The sequence below is a fragment of the Nerophis lumbriciformis genome, linkage group LG10 (genome assembly GCF_033978685.3).
Source record: "Nerophis lumbriciformis linkage group LG10, RoL_Nlum_v2.1, whole genome shotgun sequence".
Taxonomy (NCBI): Eukaryota; Metazoa; Chordata; class Actinopteri; order Syngnathiformes; family Syngnathidae; genus Nerophis; species Nerophis lumbriciformis.
In genome coordinates, this window is record NC_084557.2 from 41,737,659 (window position 1) to 41,751,275 (window position 13,617).

Below are 13,617 nucleotides of genomic sequence, written 5' to 3' on the forward strand. Positions count from 1 at the left end.
TTGAAGATGGTTTGTAAAACATCATCTATGAACATTTTTCACCAAAGAACCATCATTACATGTTGTGTAGACCAGTGTTTTTCAACCTTTTTTGAACCAAGGTACATTTTTTGCGTTGAAAAAATCCGGAGCCACGCCGCCAGCAGAAATCATTCAAAAACAAAACTCAGTTGACAGTAAAAAGTCGTCGTTTGACCCCAAGAGGGACAAGCGGTAGAAAATGGATGGATGGATGGACTTTAAACCATAACCAAGCATGCATCACTATAGCTCTTGTCTCAAAGTAGGTGTACTGTCACCACCTATCACATCACGCCATGACTTATTTAGAGTTTTTTGCTGTTTTCCTGTGTGTAGTGTTTTAGTCCTTGTCTTGCGCTCCTATTTTGGTGGCTTTTTCTCTTTTTTGGGGGGGTATTTTCCTGTAGCAGTTTCATGTCTTCCTTTAAGCGATATTTTCCGCATCTACTTTGTTTTAGCAATCAAGAATATTTCAGTTGTTTGTATCCTTCTTTGTGGGGACGTTGTTGATTGTCATGTCATGTTCGGATGCACAGTGTGGACGCCAACTTTTATCCACAGTAAGTCTTTGCTGTCATCCAGCATTCTGTTTTTGTTTACTTTGTAGCCGGTTCAGTTTTAGTTTCGATCTGTATAGCCTTCCCTAAGCGTCAATGCCTTTTTTTAGGGGCACTCACCTTTTTTTAATTTTTGGTTTAAGCATTAGACACCTCTTTACCTGCACGCTGCCTCCCGCTGTTTCCGACATCTACAAAGCAATTAGCTACCGGCTGCCACCTACTGATATGGAAGAGTATTACACGGTTACTTTGCCGAGCTCTAGACAGCACCGACACTCAACAACAACACATAATTTGCAGATTATAATTACTGGTTTGCAAAAAATATTTTTAACCCAAATAGGTGAAATTAGATAATCTCCCACGGCACACCAGACTGTATCTCACGGCACACTTGTTGAAAAACACTGATGTAGACCCCAAAGAAGTGTTTTAATTGTAGAAAAAAAAAATCAGATTATGACCCGGTAGGTGCGTCCTTGTGTAAACACACAGTGATTAGCACTTGCATGCTAACAGGTAACAAATGTCACATACCAAGTTATAGGACTCTAATGTAAACAGTTGCAAAACTAGCTCAAAAAGTTAGCGCGCCAATGTTAGCATGCTAAGACGCTAAGGTGTATGGCTGGGAAAGTAGAGTAAAAAGAGTAAAATTAGCTAAAAAAAGTTAGCGCTTTAATGTTCGCATGTTAACATTAACACGCTAACATTTAACGAGTGTCACATACCCAGTTATATGACTGCTCAAAATGTTAGCACGTTAATGACAGCATGCTAGCATGATAATGGTAAACAGACATACAGTTAGCATAATTCAAATGACAAGTTAAATGATTGTAAGGTGTGGCTGCGGAATTAAACAAAAAAAACACGTAAAATTAGGAAGAAAAAGATAGCACTTTGATGTTAGCATGCTAGCATGAGGTTTGTGTTGACGTAATGTTTTACTGTTCGAATCCACGCACAGTTTTATAAACAAAGTGCTGGGAAAATGCGCACTATCAAAAGCAAATACTTTAAGTTCGTGGGCAGGTAATGAACAATAACTAAAACTAGAAAAATGTGGGCCAGATAACAGGCCCACATTATGATGGGCCTGTTATCTGTACCCCGGACCTCTGGACGGGGGTCGCCTGAAGCCGCAGTACTTATTAGATGGTGCCGAGTGTCTGAATCCGTGAGTTTTAGGTGTAACTGTACAAAACGAGCCACAGAGCTAGCCTAAAACAGTCCCATGCTTACATACAAATGCTAACACTTAGCATGCGTGCTAACAATAGCAAGATAACAGTCAGCATGTTTCATATACCAAGTTATATGACTCAAAGGTGTATGGCTGCGGAAATAGTGTCACGATCCGTGGTCCGGATCATGTTTTTGTGTTTTCTGTTAGTTTTGGACTCCTTTAGTTCTTGTTTGTGCACCTGTGAGTTTGTTTTGGTTGCCATGGTTACTCATTGTGTTCACCTGTCTCTGATTAGTGCTCACCTGCTTCCCGAGCACTAATCAGAGGCATTATTTAAGTTTGCCTTTGCCAGTCAGTCGGTCTGGTGCCATTGTTCGCTTCATGCCTGGTCCACGTAAGTCTTGTTTATTCATGCCACAGCTAGTAAGTTTCCGAGTTTATGATTCCAGTGCTAAGTTGTGTTTCTTTAGCTTCTCGTGCGAACGGTAGTGATGGGTCCCGGCAACACCGATGCATCGAGCTCATAGAGCAAAACCCTGTTTCGGTGCGCGTACCGCTTTTAGAAAGTCACGTGACCGATCATGAGCTGTTTCGGTCACGTGACCGATACGCCAACTGTGTCGCACTGACGCCCTGTGAGCGGGTCTTTTCTACAGCCGGAGAAATAATAACTAAGAAGAGAAATCGTCTAAAATTTAAAGGGGAACATTATCACAATTTCAGAAGGGTTAAAACCATTAAAAATCAGTTCCCAGTGGCTTATTTTATTTTTCGAAGTTTTTTTTCAAAATTTTACCCATCACGCAATATCCCTAAAAAAAGCTTCAAAGTGCCTGATTTTAACCATCGTTATATACACCCGTCCATTTTCCTGTGACGTCACACAGTGATGCCAATACAAACAAACATGGCGGATAGAACAGCAAGGTATAGCGACATTAGCTCGGATTCAGACTCGGATTCAGCGGCTTAAGCGATTCAACAGATTACGCATGTATTGAAACGGATGGTTGTAGTGTGGAGGCAGGTAGCGAAAACGAAATTGAAGAAGAAACTGAAGCTATTGAGCCATATCGGTTTGAACCGTATGCAAGCGAAACCGACGAAAACGACACGACAGCCAGCGGCACGGGAGAAAGCGAGGACGAATTCGGCGATCGCCTTCCAACCAACGATTGGTATGTGTTTGTTTGGCATTAAAGGAAACTAACAACTATGAACTAGGTTTACAGCATATGAAATACATTTGGCAACAACATGCACTTTGAGAGTGCAGACAGCCCATTTCAGGCGCGCTAAGAACATATATTTTTCCACGATTTCAGCACTCAGGTTAACCATACCTAAATAGACACAAAATACTGCATTACAGAAGACTACCCGAATGTACTCGAATGATTGAAAAAAATAAATGTTTTTAAGCTAAATTATTGGTAAACAGTTTATGTATAAAAATTTACGTAAAACCGCGAGTAATGAATAAAGTTTTCATCAATTAATATATTCTGTAGACATACCCTCATCCGCTCTCTTTTCCTGAAAGCTGATCCGTCCAGTTTTGGGGTTGATGTCAGCATCTGCTTTGAGTGTCGCAGGATATCCACACATTCTTGCCATCTCTGTCGTAGCATAGCTTTCGTCGGTAAAGTGTGCGGAACAAACGACTGACCATTTCGTCGGCTTTCCCCACAGCCTCGTATTTTGAACAAATTTCGTCCAATTTCTTGCCACTTTCGCATCTTTGGGCCACTGGTGCAACTTGAATCCGTCCCTGTTCGTGTTGTTACACCCTCTGACAACACACCGACGAAAGTGAGAAAATGGCGGATTGCTTCCCGAGAGCGAATAATAGAAAGGCGTTTAATTCGCCAAAATTCACCCATTTAGAGTTCGGAAATCGATTTTAAAAAATATGGTCTTTTTTCTGCAACATCAAGGTATATATTGACGCTTACGTAGGTCTGGTGATAATGTTCCCCTTTAATACGTTGGAAAAACTGTTGTTTTTTTTTATAAAAATGTGTTAAAAAAAAAAAAAAATTCCCAGTCCACAAGCATCCTCATTCACAACACTTTCTCTTAGATTTCCATGTTATGATACATGTTCACATTATTTATTGACTGTATCTAAAAAAGATAAAAATATATTTGTATTTAAATGAAGATATGAATTAATCCTAAATGAAATACAATGACTTGGTTTATATTATTGTATATACTCGGTCATAAAATCAGTGTCAGTTGAGTCGGTCCATAGGTTGCCTGTAGGGATTTTTAATGTCCAGCAGATGTCAGTATTTAGTGACACAGCATCAATACAGTTTTGCAATGTGTCGAAACGCTTCATGACGCCCCATCAACCCATCACTAGCGAACGGCACACTTTCCTTTTGCTTGTTTCCTGTTTTTGGTTTAAGCTATGATTTATGACAATAAATCATACTCCTACCTTCACGCTTTGTCCGGAGTTGTCCATTCTGCATCCTGGGAGAACGACCCCGTAGTGAGCTGCGACCCCCCCGCCCCCCATGACAAATAGATCAAAAGTGTAAGATTCGATGAAAAAGTTAGCAAGCTGAAATTAGCTTGCTAGCAAGCAATTGTTTGCATGCTAACAGGTAACAAATGTCACAAACCAAGTTATATGACTAATGTAAACAGTTGCTAAACTAGCTCAAAAAGTTAGCATGCTACGACGCTAAGGTGTATGGCGGGGGAAGTAGAGTAAAATTAGCTAAAAAAGTTAGCACTTTAATGTTCGCATGTTAACATTAACACGGGGGGAGGGGGCCACGAGGATGACAGGGGATGCAAAACAATAACAGTGCAATACTTTTTCATAACATGGTCACTACTGCCTAGTTTCTCTTGTTATATTCTTATTTTACTGTTATATTTTTATTCTCATTGTTGCTTTTTATTTTTATTCTATTGTAATATTTTTCTATTTTGTTTCCATTTATACCCCCATTATTTACTTTTTACAATTTTGTACACTGCTGCCGGAATTTAAATTTTCCTGAGGGAACTCTCCTGAAGGAATCAATAAAGTACTATCTATGTATCTATCTATCTATCTATCTATCTATCTATCTATCTATCTATCTATCTATCTATCTATCTATCTATCTATCTATCTAACATTTAACGAGTGTCACATACCCAGTTATATGACTATAGTGTCAACGGTTGCAAAATTAGCTAAAAAAGTTAGCACGTTAATGACCGCATGCTAGCATAATTAATAATGTAAACAGTTAGCATAATTCAAATACCAAGTTAAAATGATTGTGAGGTGTGGCTGCGGAATTAAACAAAAAAACACGTAAAATTAGGAAGAAAAAGATAGCACTTTGATGTTAGCATGCTAGCATGAGGTTTGTGTTGACGTAATGTTTTACTGATTGAATCCACGCACAGTTTTATAAACAAGGTGCTGGGAATATGCGCACTATCAAAAGCAACGACTTTAACTAATGCTAGGAATATGTAGGCTGACCATACGTCCTCTTTTCCCCGGACATGTCCTCTTTTGCGGGACTGTCCGGCGTGGGGTTTCTTAAATGCCTCAAATGTCCGGCATTTTGAGTTAGGGTTGCGTGTATTTTCAATGTACGTCCAGGCTTAAGAAGGGGTTAAACAAAACAAACTGTGAAGGTGTGCGCATGCAGAAACATTTGTGAGGGAGGGGCAGAGACAGAGACAGAGAGCGAGAGAGCTAGTGAGTGGAGAGACAGACATAAAAACAAGAAATGCCGAAACGTAAATGCAACTTCACGGATGATTTGCGGAAAAAGTATTCGTGTTTTCGTCCTGGCCGTGACACATGTAAAGCAGAATGCACTGTGTGAAAAACAGGAACGTATGTATCTGTGGCAAATAAAGGGGCAAAGATCTACAAGCCCATATCGACACGAAATAGCACAAAACGGTTGTGCAGGGCGAGAGCTCGTCTGCTGTTTTTTGTTTAAATTTAATTAACTTGTTTTGAGGCATTATTTATGTTTAGATGATATACAAGAGGTTATTTTTAATATTTCTACCTCTGCACTTTTTTTCCAAAACTGTGAATGTTACAGAATATAAGTGTGACTTATTTTGTTATACTGTCAACCACTGTTGGCGTTAACACACTTTTTGTGTCTTTTTAACGCATTAAAATCAGAAAGGACGCAGATTTTTTATTTTTTATTTTTAACATTTGCGGCTCACAGCTAATGTTTTAAAGGCCCACGGCACATTCTAAAAATACTATTAAAATAAACAAAAACATAACAAAAGTGAAATAAAAAAGCTTACAGGTGAAATGTAATTTAGAAACAGTTGCAATGTTGACTAATAAAACAAAGCTGTTTTTTTTTCTTTCAAACGGTCACTGCTCAAAACATAATATTGAATCAAAATCAATGTTATTATGAATTATTGACCTATCCAAGGTTCCGATTACTTCACATCAAATATTCCACTATGAAAACTATTTTTGGTGGAAGATTTTGCATATTTTGTGTGTTTTCCATAAAAAACAGTTTTGTTTGACAAAAAAGGGCGGAAAAAACAACAACAAAAAAAACAACATATTAAAAACTAAAACATTTTGAAATGAGGGATGGATCCGAAGTTGATGTAGACTCCAGATATTTAAGTGTTGAATATAAAATGTATGTATGCCCTGGCACACATTATCATTTCATGACCGAAGCAAAACAATTTTTACACTTTTATACTGAAATAAATACACCTACAACTTATTAAATAAAAACATAGAAAAAACTACCAGCAGCGGTAAAGTTTAGATCCATGAAGGAAAGAAAAGTGAATGAATGTTTATAACTGAATACATTTACATATGCTTACACTTTTGTTTTCTTTTGTATTATTTTTTTAAAATGAATTAACATTTATGACAACCTTTTTCCAAAACACAATATAGAATGTGAGATATAACAGGATAATGCATACATTTGTCATTTGTTTTCAAAACACTTACAAAAAAGTGGGACCCCAAAAATGTACTGTGGGACCCCATTTTTATGACTTGATGGGGTCCCTGGGACCCCATTTTGAAAATTCCTAGCGCCAACACTGCTGTCAACAGAGGGGAAAAAATGCTTTATTAAAATAAATGTATTTTTTATAAAGCAAGTTGGAGTATCATTGGCAAATTTGCACCTAGTCTTGGCCTTGGCACACATATATGTGTCCTCTTTTTGGGATTTCAGAATATGGTCAGCCTAGGACACGGGTCGGCAACCCGCGGCTCTAGAGCCGCATAGCGCCGCCCTAGTGGCTCTCTGGAGCTTTTTCAAAAATGTATGAAAAATGGAAAAAGATGAGGGGAAACATTTTTTTTTTGTTTTAATATGGTTTCTGTAGGAGGACAAACATGACACAAACCTCCCTAATTGTTATAAAGCACACTGTTTGTATTAAACGTGCTTCACTGATTCGAGTATTCGGTGAGCGCCGTTTTGTCCTACTAATTTTGGCGGTCCTTGAACTCACCGTAGTTTGTTTACATTTATAACTTTCTCCGACTTTCTAACACGTGTTTTATGCCACTTCTTTTTCTGTCTCATTTTGTCCACCAAACTTTTAACGTTGTGCGTAAATGCACAAAGGTGAGCTTTGTTGATGTTATTGACTTGTGTGGAGTGATAATCAGGCATATTTGGTCACTGCATGACTGCAAGCTAATCGATGCTAACATGCTATTTAGGCTAGCTATATGTACATATGGCATCATTATTCCTCATTTGTAGGTATATTTGAGGTCATTTAGTTTCCTTTAAGTCATCTTAATTCAATTTATATCTCATGACACACTATCTGTATGTAATATGGCTTTTAATTTTTTGCGGCTCCAGACAGATTTTTTTGTTGTTGTATTTTTGGTCCAATATGGCTCCTTCAACATTTTGGGTTGCCGACCCCTGGCCTAGGAATATGCGCACAATCAAAAGCAAATAATCTCGCCACACCTAGAGTGTGTGTGTGACAATCATTGGTACTTTAACTTTAACTTTAACTTTTAGTTTGTGGGCAGGTTATGAATAATTAAAACTACTCACCACTGGAAAACACTCGACAGGAAGCGGTTAGTTTTATGCTAATCGTTAGCCGTTATGCTAGCGTTAGCTAGGTGCTATTTCCAAAGCCCGGTGAAATTTAAAACCCATGGATATCGAATACATTTGTGTTGTCAATTACGTTCTGTGCGGCCAATACGCCGCAGTGAGTTCAATTTCAGGTCGTTTTGTGGCCATTTAGTTACGCTTTAGCTAGACGGCTAACTAAAGCCGGGCAGTTAGCTTGACACTTGCTGCTTGAAGGCGCCCGGAGTGGGCGTGGCTCCCGCCGGCTCGCGCGCGCGCGCGTACGCGTGCATGTGTGTGTGTGAGCGAGTGAGCGCGCCTGCTTTTGCACAGGGTGGTCGAGGAGGGGATGGCCAAGGGGAAGCATACTTGGCACGGCTCCCTCCTCTCTGCTTAGTTTACACCGGTTGCGATCACTGCAAGAAGAAGGAAGAGAGAGAGGAAACAAAAAAAAAAAAGAAAAAGTGTGTATTTCGGGGGGTGGGATGCATGTGCCATAAATAAATAGTCTGGGCTTCTTAGTGCGTGTTTTTTTTTAATTTATTTTTTACTTTTTGGGCGATGAGGCGCTTTCACGTCGCGCCGCGAACAGCCTCCGTCGATCCGGCGACCTGCTGCTGACAAGCCGGGGAGACGAGGGACCGGGGGGCGCCTGGTGGAGAGACCACCGCCGGGGGGGGGTGGAACCATGCAGTTTGCAATGTCGCTGCTTGGACTCATGTGTCAGCTGTCAGCACTCGTCCGGGTCACCGTGCAGCACCGCTGGCACCCGAAACAAGGTACAAACTTTTGACGTTTTTGTGCAGTTTGGTCCACTTTTAGCACCGACTTTGTCCCCCCCCCCTCCCCAGAAGCCTTCATCCAGCAGCTGTCATCGTATGAAATCACCAGCCCGCTGCGGGTCAACGACTTCGGGGAGTCCTTCCCGCACACGCTGCACTACAGGCGGAGACGCCGGAGTGTAAACGACGACCTGTCCGCCGCCCTGCGGGTCCACTACCGGATCGACGCCTTCGGCCAGCGCTTCCAGCTCAACTTGAGCGCGCACTCGGACTTCATCGCGCCCGCCTACACGGTCGCGCACTTGGGAGCCGAGCTGAGCGACTCCACGGCGGCCCGGGGAGAGGAGACGGAGGCCGACATGCGCCACTGCTTCTTCCGGGGACACGTCAACGCCAGGGGCGAGCAGCCGGCAGTGGTCAGCCTGTGCACCGGCTTGGTGAGTACCGGCACCGTTTTCCACCCATGCATAAACCTGCAGCCTCGCCCAGGTGTGTCAAAAGAAAAAACAATATCTAATACAGATGTCACTGCAGGTTTTTGCAAGGTTGCAAAATGCAGCAGCTTATTCCTCATTTAGTGGTCCCAATGGTGAAACTTGCTTTTGCATGGACCATTGATTGATTGATTGATTGATTGATTGAAGCTTTTATTAGTAGATTGCACAGTACAGTACATATTCCGTACAATTGACCACTAAATGGTAACACCCGAATAAGTTTTTCAACTTAAATTGATTCATGATACAGATATATACAAACCCCGTTTCCATATGAGTTGGGAAATTGTGTTAGATGTAAATATAAACGGAATACAATGATTTCCAAATCCTTTTCAACCCATATTCAATTGAATGCACTACAAAGACAAGATATTTGATGTTCTAACTCATAAACTTTATTTTTTTTTTGTTAAATAATAATTAACTTAGAATTTCATGGCTGCAACAACACGTGCCAAAGTAGTTGGGAAAGGGCATGTTCACCACTGTGTTACATGGCCTTTCCTTTTAACAACACTCAGTAAACGTTTGGGAACTGAGGAGACACATTTTTGAAGCTTTTCAGTTGGAATTATTTCCCATTCTTGCTTGATGTACAGCTTAAGTTGTTCAACAGTCCGGGGGTCTCCGTTGTGGTATTTTAGGCTTCATAATGCGCCACACATTTTCAATGGGAGACAGGTCTGGACTACAGGCAGGCCAGTCTAGTACTCGCACTCTTTTACTATGAAGCCACGTTGATGTAACACGTGGCTTGGCATTGTCTTGCTGAAATAAGCAGGGGCGTCCATGGTAGCGTTGCTTGGATGGCAACATATGTTGCTCCAAAACCTGTATGTACCTTTCAGCATTAATGATGCCTTCACAGATGTGTAAGTTACCCATGTCTTGGGCACTAATATACCCCCATACCATCACAGATGCTGGCTTTTGAACTTTGTGCCTATAACAATCCGGATGGTTCTTTTCCTCTTTGGTCCGGAGGACACGACGTCCACAGTTTCCAAAAAACAATTTGAAATGTAGACTCGTCAGACCACAGAACACTTTTCCACTTTGTATCAGTCCATCTTAGATGAGCTCAGGCCCAGCGAAGCCGACGGCGTTTCTGGGTGTTGATAAACAGTTTTCGCCTTGCATAGGAGAGTTTTAACTTGCACTTACAGATGTAGCGACCAACTGTAGTTACTGACAGTGGGTTTCTGAAGTGTTCCTGAGCCCATGTGGTGATATCCTTTACACACTGATGTCGCTTGTTGATGCAGTACAGCCTGAGGGATCGAAGGTCACGGGCTTAGCTGCTTACGTGCAGTGATTTCTCCAGATTCTCTGAACCCTTTGATGATATTACGGACCGTAGATGGTGAAATCCCTAATTTCCTTGCAATAGCTGGTTGAGAAAGGTTTTTCTTAAACTGTTCAACAATTTGCTCACGCATTTGTTGACAAAGTGGTGACCCTCGCCCCATCCTTGTTTGTGAATGACTGAGCATTTCATGGAATCTACTTTTATACCCAATCATGGCACCCACCTGTTCCCAATTTGCCTGTTCACCTGTGGGATGTTCCAAATAAGTGTTTGATGAGCATTCCTCAACTTTATCAGTATTTATTGCCACCTTTCCCAACTTCTTTGTCACGTGTTGCTGGCATCAAATTCTAAAGTTAATGATTATTTGCAAAAAAAAAAAATGTTTATCAGTTTGAACATCAAATATGTTGTCTTTGTAGCATATTCAACTGAATATGGGTTGAAAATTATTTTCAAATCATTGTATTCCGTTTATATTTACATCTAACAAAATTTCCCAACTCATATGGAAACAGGGTTTGTACATTGAATTATTTACATTATTTACAATCCGGGGTGTGGGATGTGGAGGGTGCGGGTTAGGTTTAGTTGATATCAACACTTCAGTCATCAACAATTGCATCATCAGAGAAATGGACATTGAAACAGTGTCTTGTATCAACTGGCTTGTATCCATTACTGTACCTGGTTTACTCTCGCAAAATACGTCAGTGTTTTTCAACCTTTTTTGAGCCAAGGCATCATTTTTTTTTATTGGAAAAAATCCGGAGGCACACCACCAGCAGAAAATATTCAAAAAATGAAACTCTGCAGTCGATATTGACAGTAAAAAGTTGTTCTCGCAATTGTTGGATATGAATTCAAACCATAGCTAAGCACGCATCACTATAGCTTTTGTCTCAAAGTAGGTGCACTGTCACGACCTGTCACACGTGACTTATTGAGTTTTTTGCTGTTTTCCTGTGTGTAGTGTTTCAGTTCTTGTCTTGCGCTCCTATTTTAGTGGCTTTTTCCTGTCTTGTTGGTATTTTCCTGTGGCAGTTTCATGTCTTCCTTTGTCTACCTGCTTTGTTTTAGCAATCAAGAATATTTACCGCATTTTTCGGAGTATAAGTCGCACCGGAGTATAAGTCGCACCTGCCGAAAATGCATAATAAAGAAGGAAAAAAACCTATATAAGTCGCACTGGGGGAAATTTATTTGCTAAAACCCGACACCAAGAATAGACATTTGAAAGGCAATTTAAAATAAATAAAGAATAGTGAACAACAGGCTGAATAAGTGTACGTTATATGAGGCATAAATAACCAACTGAGAACGTGCCTGGTATGTTAACGTAACATATTATGGTAAGAGTCATTCAAATAACTATAACATATAGAACATGCTATACGTTTACCAAACAATCTGTCACTCCTAATCGCTAAATCCCATGAAATCTTATACGTCTAGTCTCTTACGTGAATGAGCTAAATAATATTATTTGATATTTTATGGTAATGTGTTAATAATTTCACACATAAGTCGCTCCTGAGTATAAGTCGCACCCCCGGCCAAACTATGTAAAAAACTGCGACTTATAGTCCGAAAAATACGGTAAGTTGCAACACGGTGGAACAGGGGTTAGTGCATGTGTCTCACAATACGAAGGTCCTGAGTAGTCCTGAGTTCAATCCCGGGCTCGGGATCTTTCTGTGTGGAGTTTGCATGTTCTACCCGTGACTGCGTGGGTTCCCTCCCTTCCTCCCACCTCCAAAGACATGCACCTGGGGATAGGTTGATTGGCAACACTAAATTGGCCCTAGTGTGTGAATGTGAGTGTGAATGTTGTCTATCTGTGTTGGCCCTGTGATGAGGTGGCGACTTGTCCAGGGTGTACGTTGCCTTACGTCCGAATGCAGCTGGGATAGGCTCCAGCGACCCCGAAAGGGACAAGCAGTAGAAAATGGATGGATGGATGGAATATTTAAGTTGTGCGGACGCTATCCTTCTTTGTGGGGACATTGTTGATTGTCATGGCCTTGCGGATGTACTTTGTGGACGCCGTCTCTGCTCCACACGCTGCAAGTCTTTGCTGTCGTCCAGCATTCTGTTTTTTGTTTACTTTGCAGCCAGTTGAGTTTTTAGTTTCCATTTTGCATTGCATTTTCTTAGCGGCACTCGCCTTTTTTTTTATTTTTGCTTTACCGGCACGCTGCCTCCCGCTGTCATCTGCATATTGGGATCACGACAAACCATCGTCGTTGTTCCTGACATCTACAAAGCAATTAGCTACCTGCTGCCACCTACTGAGTATTACACAGTTACTCTGCCGAGCTCGAGACAGCACAGACACTCAACAACGGCACATTATTTGCCGATTATAACTACTGGTTTGCAAAAGATACTTTTAACCCAGCTAGGTGAAATTACTTAATCTCCCACGACACACCAGACTGTATCTCATGGCACACAGTGGTTGAAAAACACTGAAATACATGAATTAGTCCCAAGGAGTACAATAATGAAGCCATTGAGCGTACGGTATTGGACAGTAACTCAAAACATAGGACTCAGGACTGTGCAAAATCCTCACATAGTCCTATGGACAATGTTCCCTCTAATTTTTCATGTGTGTGAGCAAATGCAAAAACTCCCTGAGCATTCAGTGGAGCCCATGTGAGCAACATCAGACGTGCACACTGTGGCCACCCCAGCAGCACACCTGTCCCAAACCTGACTAAATAACAAGTTCAATCTCCATCCATCCATTTTCTAACGCTAGTCTCTTTCGGGGTCGCGGGGGGGGGCTGGAGCCTATCTCAGCTGCATTCGGGCGGAAGGCGGGGTACACCCTGGACAAGTCCCCACCTCATCGCAGGGCCAACACAGATACACAGACACCATTCTCTTATTATTATAATCAAATGACAGCAGTCATTTCCATGAGGTTATTTTCTAATATAAGTGTTTAGGCCCACTTACAATGACAATAACAAAAAATATTGTTTTTCATGAACTTCTATTGTTTGTCTGGGTGGAGGTCCTGCTTTGGAAATAATTTGTACCCCTTTCAGACATTGCATTTAGTTCCCATTAAAACATTCACATGTTGCACAATGAGATGTAAGCAGGGGATCATGTGTACATTACTGCAACTTCCTGTTTGTAAAAAATAAATT

At 41.0% G+C, this 13,617-nt stretch overlaps 1 protein-coding gene across 1 annotated transcript in view; it reads left to right on the forward strand.

Moving 5' to 3' along the window:
• The first annotated feature begins 8,544 nt into the window (after nt 1-8,544).
• Nucleotides 8,545-13,617, forward strand: part of LOC133612300 (A disintegrin and metalloproteinase with thrombospondin motifs 20) — a 516,880-nt gene continuing 511,807 nt past the window's right edge. The window contains exons 1-2 of the mRNA XM_061969586.2: nt 8,545-8,641; nt 8,714-9,081. Of these exons, the coding sequence (XP_061825570.2) occupies nt 8,551-8,641; nt 8,714-9,081 (459 nt within the window). The 5' untranslated portion in view covers nt 8,545-8,550. The remainder of the gene's footprint in view (nt 8,642-8,713; nt 9,082-13,617) is intronic.